The 17,613-nt window shown below is 32.4% G+C and overlaps 4 protein-coding genes across 4 annotated transcripts; 3 read left to right on the top strand and 1 right to left on the bottom strand.

Moving 5' to 3' along the window:
• Positions 1-1,112: 1,112 nt before the first annotated feature.
• On the top strand, positions 1,113-5,246 carry PGO_092170 (hypothetical protein; the record flags this gene model as incomplete). The annotated part of the gene is made up of 1 exon (XM_028687805.1): positions 1,113-5,246. One exon carries the CDS (start codon positions 1,113-1,115, stop codon positions 5,244-5,246), a length of 4,134 nt encoding a protein of 1,377 aa, XP_028543606.1.
• Positions 5,247-9,638: 4,392 nt separating this feature from the next.
• On the top strand, positions 9,639-11,081 carry PGO_092180 (60S ribosomal protein L35,15kD antigen; the record flags this gene model as incomplete). The annotated part of the gene is made up of 4 exons (XM_028687806.1): positions 9,639-9,641; positions 10,216-10,366; positions 10,503-10,662; positions 11,021-11,081. The coding sequence occupies 4 exons, from the start codon at positions 9,639-9,641 to the stop codon at positions 11,079-11,081; spliced, it is 375 nt and encodes a 124-aa protein (XP_028543607.1).
• Positions 11,082-11,792: 711 nt separating this feature from the next.
• PGO_092190 (hypothetical protein, conserved) lies at positions 11,793-14,071 on the bottom strand (the record flags this gene model as incomplete). The annotated part of the gene is made up of 7 exons (XM_028687807.1): positions 11,793-11,918; positions 12,141-12,212; positions 12,356-12,407; positions 12,568-12,668; positions 13,008-13,104; positions 13,452-13,520; positions 13,758-14,071. The coding sequence occupies 7 exons, from the start codon at positions 14,069-14,071 to the stop codon at positions 11,793-11,795; spliced, it is 831 nt and encodes a 276-aa protein (XP_028543608.1).
• A 1,296-nt stretch (positions 14,072-15,367) lies between these two features.
• On the top strand, positions 15,368-16,858 carry PGO_092200 (hypothetical protein, conserved; the record flags this gene model as incomplete). The annotated part of the gene is made up of 1 exon (XM_028687808.1): positions 15,368-16,858. One exon carries the CDS (start codon positions 15,368-15,370, stop codon positions 16,856-16,858), a length of 1,491 nt encoding a protein of 496 aa, XP_028543609.1.
• Positions 16,859-17,613: the final 755 nt, after the last annotated feature.

The following is a 17,613-nucleotide window of genomic DNA, read 5'->3' on the forward strand; positions in this document are numbered from 1 at the left end:
TTTATGCATTTATTATACCTACCTATTCTTCCTTTGTGCCTTACTTTTTTCATAACTCCTTTTTATCAATTTTTTCTTCTCTTCAGAAAAAGTGTTGGAATAATATAACTTCACACCTCAAAAAAAAAAAAAAAAAAAAAAACACACTCAATGACACAATTGATCTTTACATTTTTAAGCTTTTCCCAAAGTTTAAAGTTGATTTTTTTTTTTTTTTAAATTAACCTTTCAAAAATAAGAATCAAAATATATATAAGATCACAGGGATATTTTAACCATTTTAGGAGAATTATTATTTATTTTTTTTTTTTTTTCATATTTTTCCCTTTTCCTTTTTCCATTCTCCTTTTTGTGTGTCAAATTGGTATATCAGTTGAAATACTGTGTAAAATTGCTAAACATTAACAGGCTCATACACAAAAAAAGGCCCAGGATATACACCAATGGTTACTGTAAATATAAATTTCCCTCGTGTTCCTTATCTTGTGAATGTGTTATATATTATTTCACATATATGAAAATCCCTTTTTCTTATGTGTGTTATAAAATAAAAATACTTTTTCTGAAGGAAAGGGAGAAATACCTCTTAACCATTCCACCTGAACTGTTCATGCAAATAAAGTAAATTATACAAAAAAAAAAAAAAAAAAAAAAAAAAAAAAAAAAAAAAAAAAAAAAAAAAAGAACCAAGCAAGCAAGCGAATGAGCTTATGAGCTTATGAGCGAACAAACCAAAGGAGAAAAACGAACGAACACAAATTAGCCGTGTATCTCCTTTCTGCCTTACACATGCACACACATGTATTATATTATTTTATTTTATTTTTTCACCTGTTACACACATTTAAGTTTGTGATTGGTCATATGAACTACAGCTAAATTCAATTTGGAGGTACAAGAATATTAGGGAAAATAAAGGGGGTCGGCGGAAAAAGCAAAAATAAGTAAAAGAGAAAGAAGGCAGAAAATAAAATTCCTTCGAATTGGTGATCAGAATAGAAAACCTTTTTTTTACTAAAATTAAAAAGTGAGGAAAGGTGGTGGTCTCTCACACGTGTTAACACAGTAAGAAAAAAAAAAAATAAGACGATCCAAGGGGAGAAACAAGAAAAATGCAAACCAAAAAAAAAATAGAAAGTTCCAAAGGAAGAGGGACACATAACCAAAATGTTTTGAAGAAGAGTTCCGCAGGCACGAAGAAACATTCAGAGACAAATGTAAGACACATTGATAAACTAAGAATTTTAAATGAAATAAACAATCAAGGAAAGAAAAGTACTCTTATAAAAGATATAGAAAAAGTAAATGAAAGAGAAAGATTTTTAAATAAAGCAAAAGAGAAAAATACAATGACAGAGAAAAAAAATAGAAATAGAAACAATACTAGGAGAAATGCACTCAAGCTTAATGAGGAGAATAGAAATAAAAATATGAATGAAAAAGAGAAAAAAAAAAAAAAAAGTGCTCATTCCAAGGGAATAAATATGGAAAATTTCCAACTAAAGGAAAGGAATAATAGTGCACAAGTAATAACCAAAAGTAATAGAAGAACTTGTAAAGGCAGAAAAACATCCCCGATAGGAATGCTTATGCCACATGATGGTATCCGAGAAGAAAAAAATATATCCAAGTTGATCCAAGGATTAAACAAAGAACGAATAAGCGGAAAAGAAAAAGGTATAAGTGGAAACAAGGGAGATACGAAAGACAATAAAGGCAATACTTCATCTAGCAGTGATGAAAAAAATATAAAAAATTATCCTAAGAAAAACAAGATTGAAGAGAAACAAAATGTGAAAAATGTAATGAAAGAAGAAAAGAAGAAGGAAAGCAATATTTCTAATTTAAAAAAACATAGAAATACTAATAAAAATAAAAAAGATCATATCGAAATCGATGATAGTAATATATACATTGTAATAGATGGTTTAAATGAAAATCTAAATGACATAAGTGCAATCATAAACAAGTTAAATATAACAAATGACACGTACAATTTTTTGAAAAATAATAAAAGTCATATGGGAGAAGAAAAAGTGAGGAATACCAATTACTCGCTCTTGAGAAAGTCTCGTCGAATGGGTATTAATAGTGCAGCAGAAGTGGACGAAGCGGAGGAAGCAGGGGAAGCAGGGGAAGCAGAGGAGGATTTTGCGGATGATGAAGACGAAGATGGGGGCGAAGATGAGGGCGAAGAGGACGCTAGAGATAATTGTGTGCATAATTATGGGGACGATTGTGGGGACGATTATGAAGATGGTGAAGATGATGAAGATGATGAGGATGATGAAGATGATGAGGATGATGATGGTGAAGAAGACGAAGGGGACTACGACTTTGATAATAAGAGTGTTTCAATAAGAGGAATAGGGGAAGACTCAACAAATGATGAATTGGAAGATATGGAAATTAGCAAAATTTATGAGTCCTTTAAATCAGAAAATACATATCCATCCCCCATGGATGCCAATGTGGAAGAAGCCCAAACACAGGATGAGAAGGAGAAAGGTCTTATTGAGGAGATCTACTGTAGTAAAGAAAAAAATGATCAAGATCGAGGAAATAAAAAAAACGCAAAGGAAAATCCAAATAATAAAATGGAGAAAAAAAATCAGAAAGACGAATTTGATCTGAAGGTAGTAGAAACGTTTCTTATAAATCACTTCGATTGTAGCCTAAGTTTGGTAAACAAAAAAAATAAAGAAATGAATAATGACGAGGTAAGCAGCTTGCGAGATGCTCAGAACTCAGATACCATTTTGTGGAAAGGGGAAAGTGGCTTGAATAACAAGAAGATACAGGAAAATGAATCGATGCATATGGTAGAGACAGTCCACGGAACAGATGCAACCAAGATGGTAGAATCATTCCAGAGGGAGGAGGTAACCCATATGGTAGAGTCCATCAAGAGGGCACAAGAAACCCATATGGCAGAAGCAATGGAAGAGAGGCGAAAAAGGAATGAAGTGTCAACAGTACCATTTGTGCAGGGATTGCAAGAGTTGCGACATTTACAAAATTTGCGTGAGAAAACCGAAGAAGAAGAAACAGAAGAAAGGAAAAGAAAAAGGAGAAAAAAATTGGATGATAAGGGAAAACAAGAGAAATTAAAGTTTAACCAGAAAGAAAAAGGAGATTTGGAAAATAAACAATTAGAAAGGTTGTATAAAAAAATTAATAAAGCTGATATGAATAATCACCACCAAAGAGTGCAAGAATTTGAAATGGATTCAAATAAGGGAGATGAATTTAGTTATGAGCAATACAGTAAAATATTCAAATTAATTTCAATATCGAAGGATATTTCAAAGTATAATAAGAATAATAATATTATTTACGACAGCGCTGATACTGGTGATGTCGCTTCCTCTGTTGTTTCTGTTGATAATGAAATTAATGAAATGAATTCTGATCAAAACATGAACATCAATGGAAAAGAAAGGAGAAAAGCGATTGAAAAATTTGATGAAAATGAATATAAGCAAAAGGGGTCTACTATGATTCTTTCGCTAAATGCAGAATGTGTGAAAACGAATGCGTATGAAAAGAAGGGTAATAAAAAAGGAACAATAAAAGATTTTAAAATGATAGAAGAACAGGGAGAGGGGAAGGAGGAGAAAAAAAAAAAATTGAAAAAAATATACACCAATGAATGGAACGATAAAAGTGACCCAAGAACCGTTGTATATTCGAATCAAAAGGATGTTAATCTTAATGAACAATACTACAACCAAGAAAAAGAGAAAAATTCAATGAGTAGTAATTGTCAACAAGAAAGAGGTGATGTATCTGGAGGTGTTAACATTCAAAATAACAAGAGAAAAAATTCACATGAACAACATACCCTCCACAAGGTAAGTAAAAAATTAAAAAAGAAAGAAAATGTGGATGATGAGGGTAATGATTGCGAAGATGATAATGTTGGTATAATTAACAAAATGGTAGAGTTTGAGAAAAACACACAGGATCCAAATATGGTAATAATTGTTGGAGATAATATTAAAGCGTTAGTGAATAACGAAATAAAAGATCATGCTACTGAAACCAGTAAAGCAGAGTTCGAAAATGTCAAATATGGAACAAATGAAGATACAGATACAGATACAAGAGGGATGCAATGTGTAAGCAACATATTCATGCAGATCAGTGCTAAAGAAGAGGAAGAAGAAATTTGCAAAGAAAGCGAAAAAGATCAACAGAAAATGAATTGTGAAGAAGAAAACTTGCCCTCAATAAAAGAATGGAATTGTGAACAAACTCAAACAGACATTTTGACAAATCTATATGAAAATACAAGCGGTGAGGGAGAAAAGGAGGAAACTGTTGAAGAGATGCAAAGTGATGATAAGGAGCAACAAGAAGAGGGGTATTTAGAGGGAGGCAAAGAGAAATTTGAAGACAAAGTTGTGGAGGTAGCAGAATCGAGAGACGTGGAGCATGACCAGGTAGATGTAGAAAAGGAGGAGGAAGTATCGGAAAATGTAGATGTCATGGTGGAAATGGATGTACAGGAAAGCAATAGTGTGCTAGAAGACGTGGTAGAAAAGGAAAGCGAGAGTGTATTGGAAGACGTGGTAGAAGAAGAAATCAAAGGAGTAACAGGAGAAGCGAAAGAAGTGGAAGACGAAATTATTGTTGTAGAGGAAGTAGATGTAGACATTGTGCACATTGGAGAAATTGACGTAAGCAAAGAAGCAAAGGAAAAGGAGGGCGGGCATGTAGAAGAATTCCAACAAGAAAAGATACACGCTGGTGAAGTGATAGAAAAAGAGGAGGAAAAAGTGGGAGAAATAGAAGTGGAAGAAGTAGAAATGGAAGAAGTAGAAGTGGGAGAAGTAGAAGTGGGAGAAGTAGAAGTGGGAGAAGTAGTATTGGGAGAAGTAGAAATGGGAGGAGTAGAAATGGGAGAAGTAGAAGTGGGAGAAGTAGAAATGGGAGGAGTAGAAGTGGGAGAAGTAGTATTGGGAGAAGTAGTATTGGGAGAAGTAGAAATGGGAGGAGTAGAAATGGAAGAAGTAGAAGTGGGAGAAGTAGAAATGGGAGAAATAGAAGTGGGAAAAATAGAAGTGGGAAAAATAGAAGTGGGAAAAATAGAAGAATTCCAGGAAGAAAAGTTACACGCTGGTGATGTGATAGAAGAAGTGGAAGAAACGGTAGAAGAGGAAGAAGTGGGAGAAGTAGAAGAAGAAGAGAAGAAAGTAGTGCAAGCAGAATCAGATGAGATTGAAGTAGTGGAAGCAGAATGAGAAGAGGAAGAAGAGGAAGAGGAAGAAGTGGAAGAGGAAGAAGAGGAAGAGGAAGAAGTGGAAGAGGAAGAAGAGGAAGAGGAAGAAGTGGAAGAGGAAGAAGTGGAAGAGGAAGAAGTGGAAGAGGGAGAAGTGGAAGAGGAAGAAGTGGAAGAGGGAGAAGTGGAAGAGGAAGAAGTGGAAGAGGAAGAAGTGGAAGAGGGAGAAGTGGAAGAGGAAGAAGTGGCAGAGGGAGAAGTGGAAGAGGAAGAAGTGGCAGAGGGAGAAGTGGAAGAGGGAGAAGTGGAAGAGGGAGAAGTGGAAGAGGAAGAAGTGGCAGAGGGAGAAGTGGCAGAGGAAGAAGTGGCAGAGGGAGAAGTGGCAGAGGGAGAAGTGGAAGAGGAAGAAGTGGAAGAGGAAGAAGTGGCAGAGGGAGAAGTGGAAGAGGAAGAAGTGGCAGAGGGAGAAGTGGAAGAGGAAGAAGTGGCAGAGGGAGAAGTGGAAAAGGTACCAAGCGAGAGAATAAATAACGGGCAGTGGAGTGCCATCAAAGAGAAAGAAGAAGAGAAAAAAATGAGTGCAAGCAGAATCAGATGAGTTTGAAGAGGTAGCGGAAGAGGATGTGTATGAGGAAGTGGAAGAAGTGGAGGAAATGGAGGAAATGGAGGAAATGGAGGAAATGGAGGAAATGAAAGATGAATATGAAGAAGTGGTGGAAAAGGAAAACGGGGGAGAGGAAGAAGTGGCAGAGGGAGAAATGGCAGCGGGAGAAGTGGCAGAGGAAGAAGTGGAAGAGGGAGAAGTGGAAGAGGAAGAAGTGGCAGAGGGAGAAGTGGAAGAGGAAGAAGTGGAAGAGGAAGAAGTGGCAGAGGGAGAAGTGGAAGAGGAAGAAGTGGCAGAGGGAGAAGTGGAAGAGGAAGAAGTGGCAGAGGGAGAAGTGGAAAAGGTACCAAGCGAGAGAATAAATAACGGGCAGTGGAGTGCCATCAAAGAGAAAGCTGATGAAAAAAACATGAATGAAAATGCGAATGAAATTTTTGTGGAAGGTAGTGGTAAAGAGAATGGAGATTATTACTGTGGAAATGATAACGATTCTATGAACTCTGATTCTACGTATTTGAATATGTTGTCGAGAAAGGCATCGAATGAACATATGATTGGGTACAAAGATGTGAATGAAAAGTCTTTTGAAACCCTAGAGGGGGAAGAAAACTTAGGAATAGTTGCAGATGAGGATGACAATTCTGTGTATAATGGAGGTGGAAAATAGCGAGTAAATTTTTTTTTTTTTGCAAACGAAAAGGTGAAGATGCATATGTTTAATGTAAATACATATATAAGGAATTACACGCCTTAAAAATGCTACGTCTATATTGTAAGTAGATAAATACACACTTAAGGAAAATCTTACAAAAGGTTTGAGAATTGTTTTTAAATACATGTTGAGCGATTGTTTGGACTCCAACAAGAAGTTCCTCGCATCGCATGCATATCATGCTTTTCACTAAAAAACGTCAAACTGAAAAAAGAAAATAAGAAAAAAAGAAATATAGAAAAATAGAAAAATAGAAAAAAGGAATTTTTTTTTTTTTTTTTTTTTAACACATGTACATGTGTACTACATGCTCACGTGTTGCAGTATTCAAATAAAACAGAAAATTTAAAAGGAGAAAGTGTAACATGTGTCCAAAGTCGAAAAGGTTAGTTTGGCACATCCTATAGTGTTGTAAATATATATATATATATATATATATATATATATACACGCAAAAACGTATACGTACATATATGTGTGCATATCCATATTACATGTATTGAAGACATAGAAAAAGAGTAAAACATGTGAGGTTATGTCTGATGAGGAATTCTTAAATGAGTATATATAGAAATACTGTCAAGCTCGTTACGACATTACTGCTCTGTGCTGAGGTTTTTACGATTTCACTTTTTCATTTTTTATTTTTTTCCAGCATATTACACTTGTGTCTGTCTTTTCTATATATTAAACCAAGTATATGTATAAACGTGCAGAATGTGGCGGCATGTATGCTTCTCATAGCACATTACACAACACATCGTGTCATACACATGTTATATCACACATGGTGTAAATACCCATCGAAACATTTTGGAAAAGATGTATTTTTTAAATTCTTAAGGCTATATATTAGTGCGTTGTGTTAGTGCATATTATTGTGGTGTTGTTGTATGTTTATTTTTTTCCTTTTTTTTTTTTTTTTATCATTCTCATTAGCATTCATTAAATTAAGACTTGTCAAAAATACTTCTCTATAATGTTACATCTTTTAAAAAAAATTCGGATTTAAGCACGAGGTTGAGGACATATGTATGACGTTTATTGTAAATAATTACATAAGCAGTACAGCAGAGAAAAGGAGCGGTTTAAACAGTTTTTTTTTTTTTTTTTTTTTTTTTTTTTTTTGCGATACGTTTATGAAAATGTGGTGAGCTTTTTTATTTTCTAGCCTTTTGTTAGAAGAAAACATAAGAGCAATATAATTTTAACATCTGTCTAATATGTTGTAAGGTTAGATAACAGAACATATAGTTGGAGGATAATGACACCTTAGAAATATGATCTTTTTAAAATGCTTTTTTTTTCTTTTTTGAGAGTAAATTTTTTTTCCCTCTACTTTTAAATCTATTTGGTAAATTATTCTTAGAAGAATCCTCAAATAACCATGCATATTCTGTGCATTATAAAAAAATGGTATTATACTCATGTTTAACAATACAAAGGATGGTGTTCGCACAGTAAAGAAGAGATATGATGTAATGTGTGAATCTGGGGAAGGAAGGACGAAGTTTCTTTAACTCGATCCTATTTCCTATATTTAAATAGATGTGTAATTTTTCTCCCTTACAAAATTTGTATCCTTAATGAACCTGCGAATAACTGCATAAAACGGACTCTTCTCTATTTGGTTTTGTAAATTCGTCCACATTTAAGCATCGTTAAAATATAACTTGCATTTTGGAGATCATAAGGTTAATTTATTTTATCATAAATTATTTTTCTTTTTTTTTCTCTCCCCCTCGCCCAACAACACCCCTGCGAGATGCTAATCATCTTTGGAAAAAAAAAAACTTAAATCGTTTTTTTTGTCCTTACGTGTGGAGGATTCTTACAAAAATAAAATAGTAATAATATATGCTTATAATGGAACACGGGCAAATCACTTATTTTTTTTATTTATTTATTTTTGAGCCTGTAAATTGGGGGAAAGTAAATCTGATGTTTCTTCCCCAGTGCCCATATCACCATCACAAATCGTTTAGCGCTTCTTTTTTTTTTTTTTTGGAAAAATTTTAAAATTTCATGTATTGTTGTTTCTCAAATGAGAGGAGCCAAAATGACGGAGAAAAAAAGAATATGGAGAAGGAGAAAAAAATTGTTATACAAAACACTTTCTTTTTTGTTAATTTAACGGAAAAGGGATGTTGCAATGCTTACGTTCGCGTGGCTCTGCATGGACTCCACTACTTTTGTAATTATATATATATATATATATATATATATATATATATATATATATATATATATATATATGTACAAATATGCATATATGCATACATAGCACCATGTACCTATGTCAGAAATAATATATTATTATGCATGTGCACATATATATTGTACCTGTATACAATGCCACATGGGCGAGGGAAAAACGGATGAAGTTGAAAGAGGGGGTTAATCATTTTACATCCATAATAATACTCTAGCGAGTGAGGAGGAGTGCATATAAGTACATCTAATTATTGTAAGCGAAGCGAAAACGTGGATATTCTTAAAAACGTGTACTCCAGATTGTGAAAAAATTATTTGCCTAGAAACCGCAACAAAAATAAATGTAAATTCACAACATATATGCAGCATGTATTTATATATATATATGCATATATTATGCATACGTTAATAATATATCACCACATGGGTGCATTTCTGAGGAGTGCTAGTGTACATACGCGAACAAAGGGGGAAATCGAAAAAATAACAAAAAAATCAGCAAAAAAATCAGCAAAAAATTAGAAAAAAATTATCAAAAAAGTAACAAAAAAGTAACAAAAAAGAGAGAGGGAAGAAAAAGAAATAAATAAAATAAAGTAAAAAAAAAAAAGAGCCCAACTGAGAAAGAAAGCATATATAAAGAAGCAAGAAACATTTTAGGATTCCTAATTAGTATCGCGAAGATACGAGTACATCGTCGAACGGTATTTTTTTCTTTATTTTAGTTACCAGAAAAAAAACACAATCAAGCAACAGGGGAGAAAAAACACCTTACCCTTTACAACTATATTTAAATTATCTCTTAATATATTTTTTTTTGAAAAATCAAGTTTCAAGGGAAAGAAGCTGTAGTATATATTTTACATCCCAACCAATTTGCAAAAATGGTAAGAGAGAAAAATATAAAAGATAGGCTTAAAAATGGCAGACCTGTTTAAAACTGGGCAGATGTTCTAATATATGCGTAGAGATATGTGAAGATGCATAAAAATGCCCAGAGATGAGCGAAGTGGTACATAAATCTACCAATACTACCCGCAAGGGAAAAAAGGATCTATTTGGGTGTATATATTTGATCTGTTTGACCAAGTTATCTATATCGAGAAATTGTGCAACTTATTTATTCCATTTATTTTTTACAATATTATGCTGGCATGAACTTTTTATGAACGGAAAGGGGGATGAGACTAGAGTATAAATGTTTAGGGAATTGCAAGGAGGTCTCAGTTGCAGAAGTGAGAGAAGGAGGTCCGACCTGTAGGTTTTAACACTCATGCCTTCTGCCCCTCCCCCTCTAAGCTTCTCCTTTTTTTTTCATCTTCTTCGTCTTCCTTTTGGTTTTTTTTTTTTTTTTTTTTTTTTTTTACTTCACACATACGTGCGTTCCCCATAGATATAAAAACAGATTATACATATAGCACATTACGATCACCATGATCACTCGCAACCCCTTTTTTGCAGAGCAATATTAAGGCGTTTCAATTAAAACCCTTAAAAAAGAAGGAATTGTTGGATAAGCTGGAGGAATTCAAAAAGGAGTTGAGTGGTTTAAGAATAAGCAAAGCCATAGGGAACTCAGCAAAGAACTCAAAAATATGCAGCGTCCGAAAAAGTATGTTTTTTTTTTTTTTTTTCACCTCTCTAATGACATTGTTTTTCCTGTTTTGCTTGATCGTTCATATAACAACAACACACTCATTGAGCAAAATCCATCTCTTTTTTTTTTTTTTTTTTTTTTTACCACGAAGACATCGCACGAGTCCTAACAGTCTACAATCAAAGGAGAAAAATGGAGTTAAGAAGAAAATACAAAAACAAAAAATTCAAGCCATACAATTTAAGAAAAAAATTAACGAAAGCTAAGAGATTGGAATTAACTCCAAAACAAAAAGCTGCCATGACATTAAGGTGAATGAATTTTTTAAAAAAAAGAGGAGTACTGTGTTATTATGCCAATTTTCATACAAGAAATATTATTCTTGTAGTTTTTCACCTGTATATGTGTAATTAAAATATACTATTTCCGTTTTCTCTCTGACCTATTGGCCTTTTCTTCGTTTAGCCTATTTATTACTTTTTTATTACGTATTTAGTACGTATTTATTGCCCATTTATTGCTTATTTATTGCCCATTTATTGCCCATTTATTGCCTATTTATTGCCCATTTATTGCCCATTTATTGCCCATTTATTGCCTATTTATTGCCCATTTATTGCCCGTTTACACATTTTCCCTTTTTTTCATTTTTGTTATTAAATTCCACAGAACACAGAAGAAAGTGAAAAATTTCCCCAAAAGAAAATACCTTTTAGTTGCCAAGGAATAAACACACTTATTTTACCTCAACCCTAACATGTTTAGAAATTAAATTTTATTTTTCCACATGCTCGCAGTGATTATTTTATGAATTCTCTAAACCTGTACCCTTCACGTTGTTACACGTTATAATTTACTTTTTTTTTTTTTGCACTTTTTTTACAAATTTAATGAATAAAAAGACAACCAAATCAGACTAACAAAGAATGAAAAATATCGTTATGCTTATGCGGGATAGAATATTACTTTTAAAAAGTTACTACGAGTTTTTTTTTTTTTTTTTTTTTTTTTTTTTGCAACTTTGCAAATTAACACATACTTGCCACGTTATTTGTATTTTTTCGTGCTGATTAACCAAATGGAAGAAGTTAATTTATAGCACCATTTTTATTGCAAAAAAAGAAAAAAGAATGAAAACGTGAAAAAAGTTGCATGAACGCAAAGTGTATGTGTGAACGGGACGAAAATATGCAAGACATCATATTGGGTTTGATTTATTTTATTTTTTCCAAGTAAGTGACGATGATGCATTTCCCTTACATTCATATGTACACAACATCTCATATATAATCCCATAACTTAAATGTGCACATGGTTAAAAAAAAAAAAAAAAATTGGCCATTTAAGAGAAACATTCTGCTGATTAAAAAGGACATCATATTATTTTGTATTCATTGCGTTAGAAATGTGTAAATACTTCAAGTTCAAGTTTTTTTATTTCTTAGGTCAACATTTGTGGGTCATTATAAAAGGCCCATACATTGCTTCGATTTTCTCCTTTATATATACGCTTATTCTTGTCGTTCTCATATATGTAATCGTACTTATTATACACCAATCTTCTTTGCTGCAAATAATTTGGAAAAAAAATACGTAACCATATTATTGCATATTACTGCATATGTGTGTTTTGGGAAAAATGAATAAAGAGTAATGTTTATCCTTTAACAGGTAAAGGGCCTCCTTAAGCACCCACTGCTACTACTGCTACTGCTGCTTCTTCCTCTTTTTTTTTTTTTTTTTTTTTTTGTCCATAAATGGCTATTCCTCATCGAACTCAGGAACTTACATAACCAATTTTAGAAAGCGGGATGTTGCTATGTCTAAGACATACGGATTCATCAATCGGATCAATCCAGTGCTGAAGGAGCAAAAGCAAAAAAAAAAAAAAAATATATTCACATAAATGAATAGGATTCTTCCATAGAATAATGGTGCAGTAAATGTATTTACATATTTTACATATATCCAAATATAGACAACACAGAACCATGTTAAACATACCTCGCTAATGAGGGTTATCTTGGCACCAGGGTAATGCTTGTTAATTAAAAACCTGAAAACGGAAGGAGAAAAATTTAATGTAGCGTGAATATGCGTGCCATAAATGTGTCACAAATGTGCCACAAATGTGGTGTGAAAAAAGGGGCCATATTGGGGGGGGGAGGGGATAAAGAATTCCAAACTCAGGAATGGAAAAAGGATTCAGTTTTTACCTTAAATAATTTTTAATTCCATGAAAGTGACTCAAATAGCCATTATATTTGAAGGCGAAGTGTGCCCGTTTCGCGCCCATTAAGGTGCATATTCCCATGCCCTTCAAAAGGAGAAGAGAGGAAGAGAGGTGGGATTTAAAAAAGAAAAATATATAAAAATGTGAGATAAAAAAAAGATAAATATATAAAAAAGTGAGATAAAAAAAAAGAAAAACATATAAAAATGTGAGAAAAAAAAAAAAAAAAAAAAAAAAAAAAAAAAAAAAAAAACAGCATTTACAATCCACTCTTCACAACCACACATATGAATAAACATTTTGAATACTGCGCGAATGAAGTAGAAATATAACATCCATCTTCTTTATAACATTGTATACATGAATTTATCTCTTCTTTTGGGGAAATTTTAATTTGTTTCTCTTTCCCTTATCCTTTTATACATTTCCCTGATCAAAGACATTCAAAACGGCCTTAATTTTTTCCACTTCATTTGGGTCAATATCTCTCTCCCCAAAAACCATTTCAATGGGTGTGTGCCTTTTTTTTTTTTTTTTTTTTTGGGGTATGTGTGTGTGGGGGGTAGTATGAAAAGGAAAAAAAAAAAAAAAAAAAAAAAAAAAAGGGAAAATAAATAAAAAAGTGGGGTAAAAAAAAAACCAGTATGTATGAGAAAAAAGTCCAGATTGTGTAGAAGTAATAAAAATTCAGTTTTTTTTCTATTTCACACTGGTGAACTGCAAAATTTTCCACTGGGTCATATGCTTCAAAAGGACCCTACAACCAAACTAGGTTAAGTCAACTTATATTTGTATAGTGTTATGTACATTTAAATTATTTTATTAATTTATTAATTTATATTTTTCTCTTTTTCTATTTTTCCTTACACATCGTCCGTTTTGCCTGTTCCCATCTCATCTACCGTGTATAGGTACCCCACATCAGGAACTTTGTAGCTGTTTAGGGGATTGGAAAAAAAAAAAAAAAATGAATACATATATGTATACATAATATATACATATTCTGAAAGGTGTAATGCAAAATGAGGCTCGTAGCAGTGCAAAAAAAAAAAAAAAAAAAAAAAAAAAAAAAAAAAAAAAAATTCTAGTGGGATAGCGATTGCTTTTCCTCCATGGTGTGTTCCCTTCATCCCCTTCAATGCTGCAGAGAAGAGGCAACTAGGAGAATCCTACTTTTTCTGGGCAATATTCGTGCTTATCACATAATCGAAATCTTGTGACTTTCTCAATTCTCCATATTCAAAATTGGGATATATTTTTTGTCTCCTGAGTTTAAACGGGGAGTCATCATATATTGGGTATCCCCACAATGAAATTTTAAATTTCTGGAATTCCCTTGTTCGATTTATATCTTTCTTTTTTCCTCCATTTTGATGAAATAAAAATGATGGGCCTTCACGCACTCTTTTGTACTTAATAACAACTGCTCTTATTTTTTGTTGGAAATTAAAAAACATGCACACTAGAATAATCGCAGCATTTTTCATATTTCCTGGCATGCCAAATGGCTCGCGAAAAAAATACCCTGAAATGGGGTAGGTCAGAATAACGTCAAGTATGGCAAGATAAAGCCAAGAAAGATATAGTCCACCAAAATATTCCACCAAAATAAATTGGAATAGATCAGAATAAAGCAAGCCTCTTGCTATAGTGTTCTTCAATAGGGTATTTCAAATGAGATACCTGAGCAAACCGTTACATTGATCCGATTACACTTCCATATCATCTTAACACTTAGTGTTCTAAACTTAGAATATAAAAATGGTCTGATGGGCATAGGCACTAAAAGGGGACACAAAAATATTATTCACAAATCTGTTACATTCATTTTTCCCTGTACCTTGGCTCGCCTGAGTAGGTTGCTCTTTCAAAAAAATCAAAAATAAAAACGCACACATACATATGTAATATTCATATGTATATATACATAATTGTGAATGTACATTTCAGTGCAAAATGCCGTTAACGGGGCACAGAACGAAAGCATGCTATATTTGAGTTAAGCTTTTCTTCTCTCCCCTTGGTGTAATTAAAAAAAAAAAAAAAAAAAAAAAAAAAAAGAATTCAAAAGTGGTACTTTTTTCTCTTTCACCCTATTTGCTTGTTTATTCGTGCATGCGTTTACCCACATATACATATGTATGTATATATATGTATGTACATTTTTGTTTACTTTTTTAGTGGTTAATTTTTTTTACTCTTACTCAGCTGCATCGTCCCCAGAGGGAAAGAAAAGGATGAAAAATAAAAACAAAAAATACGTTGGAACAACGGGACCATCGTGAAGAGGAATGCAAATTGCGTTACTAAAAAATGATTGGGGAAAGGAAATACTCAATTGCACTTATAAATTTATTTATTTTATTTTAATTTTATATATATATATATATATATGTATATCATGTTTCATCCCACAACTGTACAAAAGCGAACTCGAAATTGTGTCGTATTTTTTCAGAATTTCAAGTGAACGCGAGCACATTTCTGGGTTTATCTATGTTGGGTGAGCGCTGTAATTTTTTTTTCTTTTTATTTTTTCAAGGACACAAAAAAAAAAAAAAATAAAACAAAACAGAGTAACTTGAAACAGGGGGAAAAATAACGGAAAATAAGTTGAAGCAAGAGGAAAGTGACACAAACGAAGGCGAAAAGAAAACCATAGGAAAAAAGAACACATGTTTAACCACCATCGTTACTCGTGTGTGCAAGCTTAAGGGCAAGGTGCCGAATATAAATGCTCGAACACTAACCCAGAGTAACGAAAAAAAAAATAAAAAACAATTATGTTCAGGGTAAGGAGCAAAATAAAAATTGGGGGAGAAATCCGCTTCCCTATGAGAAGGAATTACACAAACAATAGTAGAGGAATGCAGAAGGAATATGTGTATACAAAATATCGAATTAGTTTGCCAAGCATAAGCAACGTAAGGTACGATGATTTATACTTGTCAAGTCCAAATAGAGATGAATTATATGCCTTCACTAAAAAGGTACCAATATTTTTAAGGTACTTAAAATTAATAACATCATTGGAAAATCGAAATTCAGATTTCATAGAATTTGCAAAGAGATGTGAAAATGGATTGACAATAGAAAAAGATATATATTTAACAAAAGAAGAATTACTCGAATTAATGTTTATAAATGGTTATTCAAAAAAAGAAATGAATGCATTCGATTTAGCATTTACAAATAATTATGAATTTCATTATCCAGAAATATCTGTTCTTTTTCAATTAGATGAAGAAGACGTGTACAAATTTTGTCTTAAAAAAAGAAGTGAAAATCCGGAAAAATTATTTCATTTAAAATATGTTAAAGACAAAAATATGTTATCATCCTATGGTTTAATATTTGTGTTCCTATACTTTGGCTTAAATAATGTTGTATTGAGTAATGCATGGTTCTTATCTAAAACAATTCCTTTTTTTTCTGTTTTTTATATGCTAGCCTCTCATTTTTATAAAGACATATGGAATTTCCTAAATAAAGAAAAAAATCTAATGATAGAGCAATGTGAACAAAATAAATTATCTGCAGAGGATATTATTTACAACCAGTTAAAATTGTATTCTAAAGACACAGAATGTAGTGCCAATTTAACCAATTTCAAAAACTATTGTGATGAATTAATTAAAATTTATAGAAAGGCTTACATAAATGAGCAGAGGAACAAAATACATGAACAAATAGAGAAAAAATTAAATGAAATATATAACGCTGAAATGAATTATAAAAACTCGTTGCAACAAATTCTTGTACGAGAAATTGTTAAAAAAACATACCAACAACTTGAAACGGATCCAAATTTTTATAATTCAATTTTAAATGATAGTATTAACAATATAAAAGGTATTACACAAAATGACACCCTAATAAAGCACGTTAAAAATGAACTAAACTTTATCAAAAATCTGGACAAAAATAACCCATTGGTTAAAAATATACTTGATCAATATGAATTGAAAAAAGAACAATATGTAAAAGAATTTGTTGTCCATAAAGATGAAGCACAAAAAATCAAGGCCATCACTTCCAAGTGTGCCTTAGATATTAACAAACTTAGTCAAGAAGATTACAAGGAATTATTAAAATTGTATGTTCTCATAAATAACAGATTCGGTTTCTATGTCAACGAAGATAACACACCAACCGTTCAACCCAGAGACGAGGATTCCAACGGAATTGCTCAAACTGTCAATCGAATAATATCCGACGCGAATAAGAAAATGCACGACAGAAATTTGGTAGCCTTCTTGAAGGCCTTTATGTAGTTTCCCCCACGAGCCTATATAACTAGTTGAATTTTTTTCCCCCCAATTTTCCTTTCTATTTTCCTCCTCCATCTTATTTCTATCCTATTTCTATCTTATTTCCTATTTCCACAACGCTCGTTGCTTGCGTGTTCCTCACTCAACTAGCCTTTTTTTTTTTTTTTTTTTTTACATTACTCCTTGAAACTTAAAATATTTTACATGTATTGGCATCCCACACGAGATGCAAGTAAATGGCCACTTGGATATGTTATCACAAGAGACAACATTTTATCTCATTTGGGGATTTTCAAGGAACTGGAGTAGTTAGTGGGCGTGGAAACATTTGGCTAGCTAGTTACTAAGTTATGAATAGGAGAAAAAAAAAAAAAAAAAATGCCTGACCATTCATAAGAAAAAGCAAGCAAAATAACGTACAAAATGAATACAAAATAAGATAAATAAATTCAAATTTCTTAAAATGGGTGTTTTGTTTTTTTTATAACATTTTTTATAACCATTTTTATAACCATTTTTATAACCATTTTTTTATTTGCTGTATATGCATAATTCAAAAGGAAAAAAAAAAAAAAAAAAATAATTAATGCACATAACTCAGTGGAAGTGATGCATGGGGACATGCATATTAAAACGGGAAAAAACAAAAACGTTTGATGAGCATTATACAAATGTAAGAATATATGCATATGTATGGGTGGCGCGTGCATATTTGTTTCCCAGGGTTGTGACTAAATCACATGGCATAACGTGCAAGT

The sequence above is a fragment of the Plasmodium gonderi genome (assembly GCF_002157705.1).
Source record: "Plasmodium gonderi DNA, contig: Chr09, whole genome shotgun sequence".
NCBI lineage: Eukaryota > Apicomplexa > Aconoidasida > Haemosporida > Plasmodiidae > Plasmodium > Plasmodium gonderi.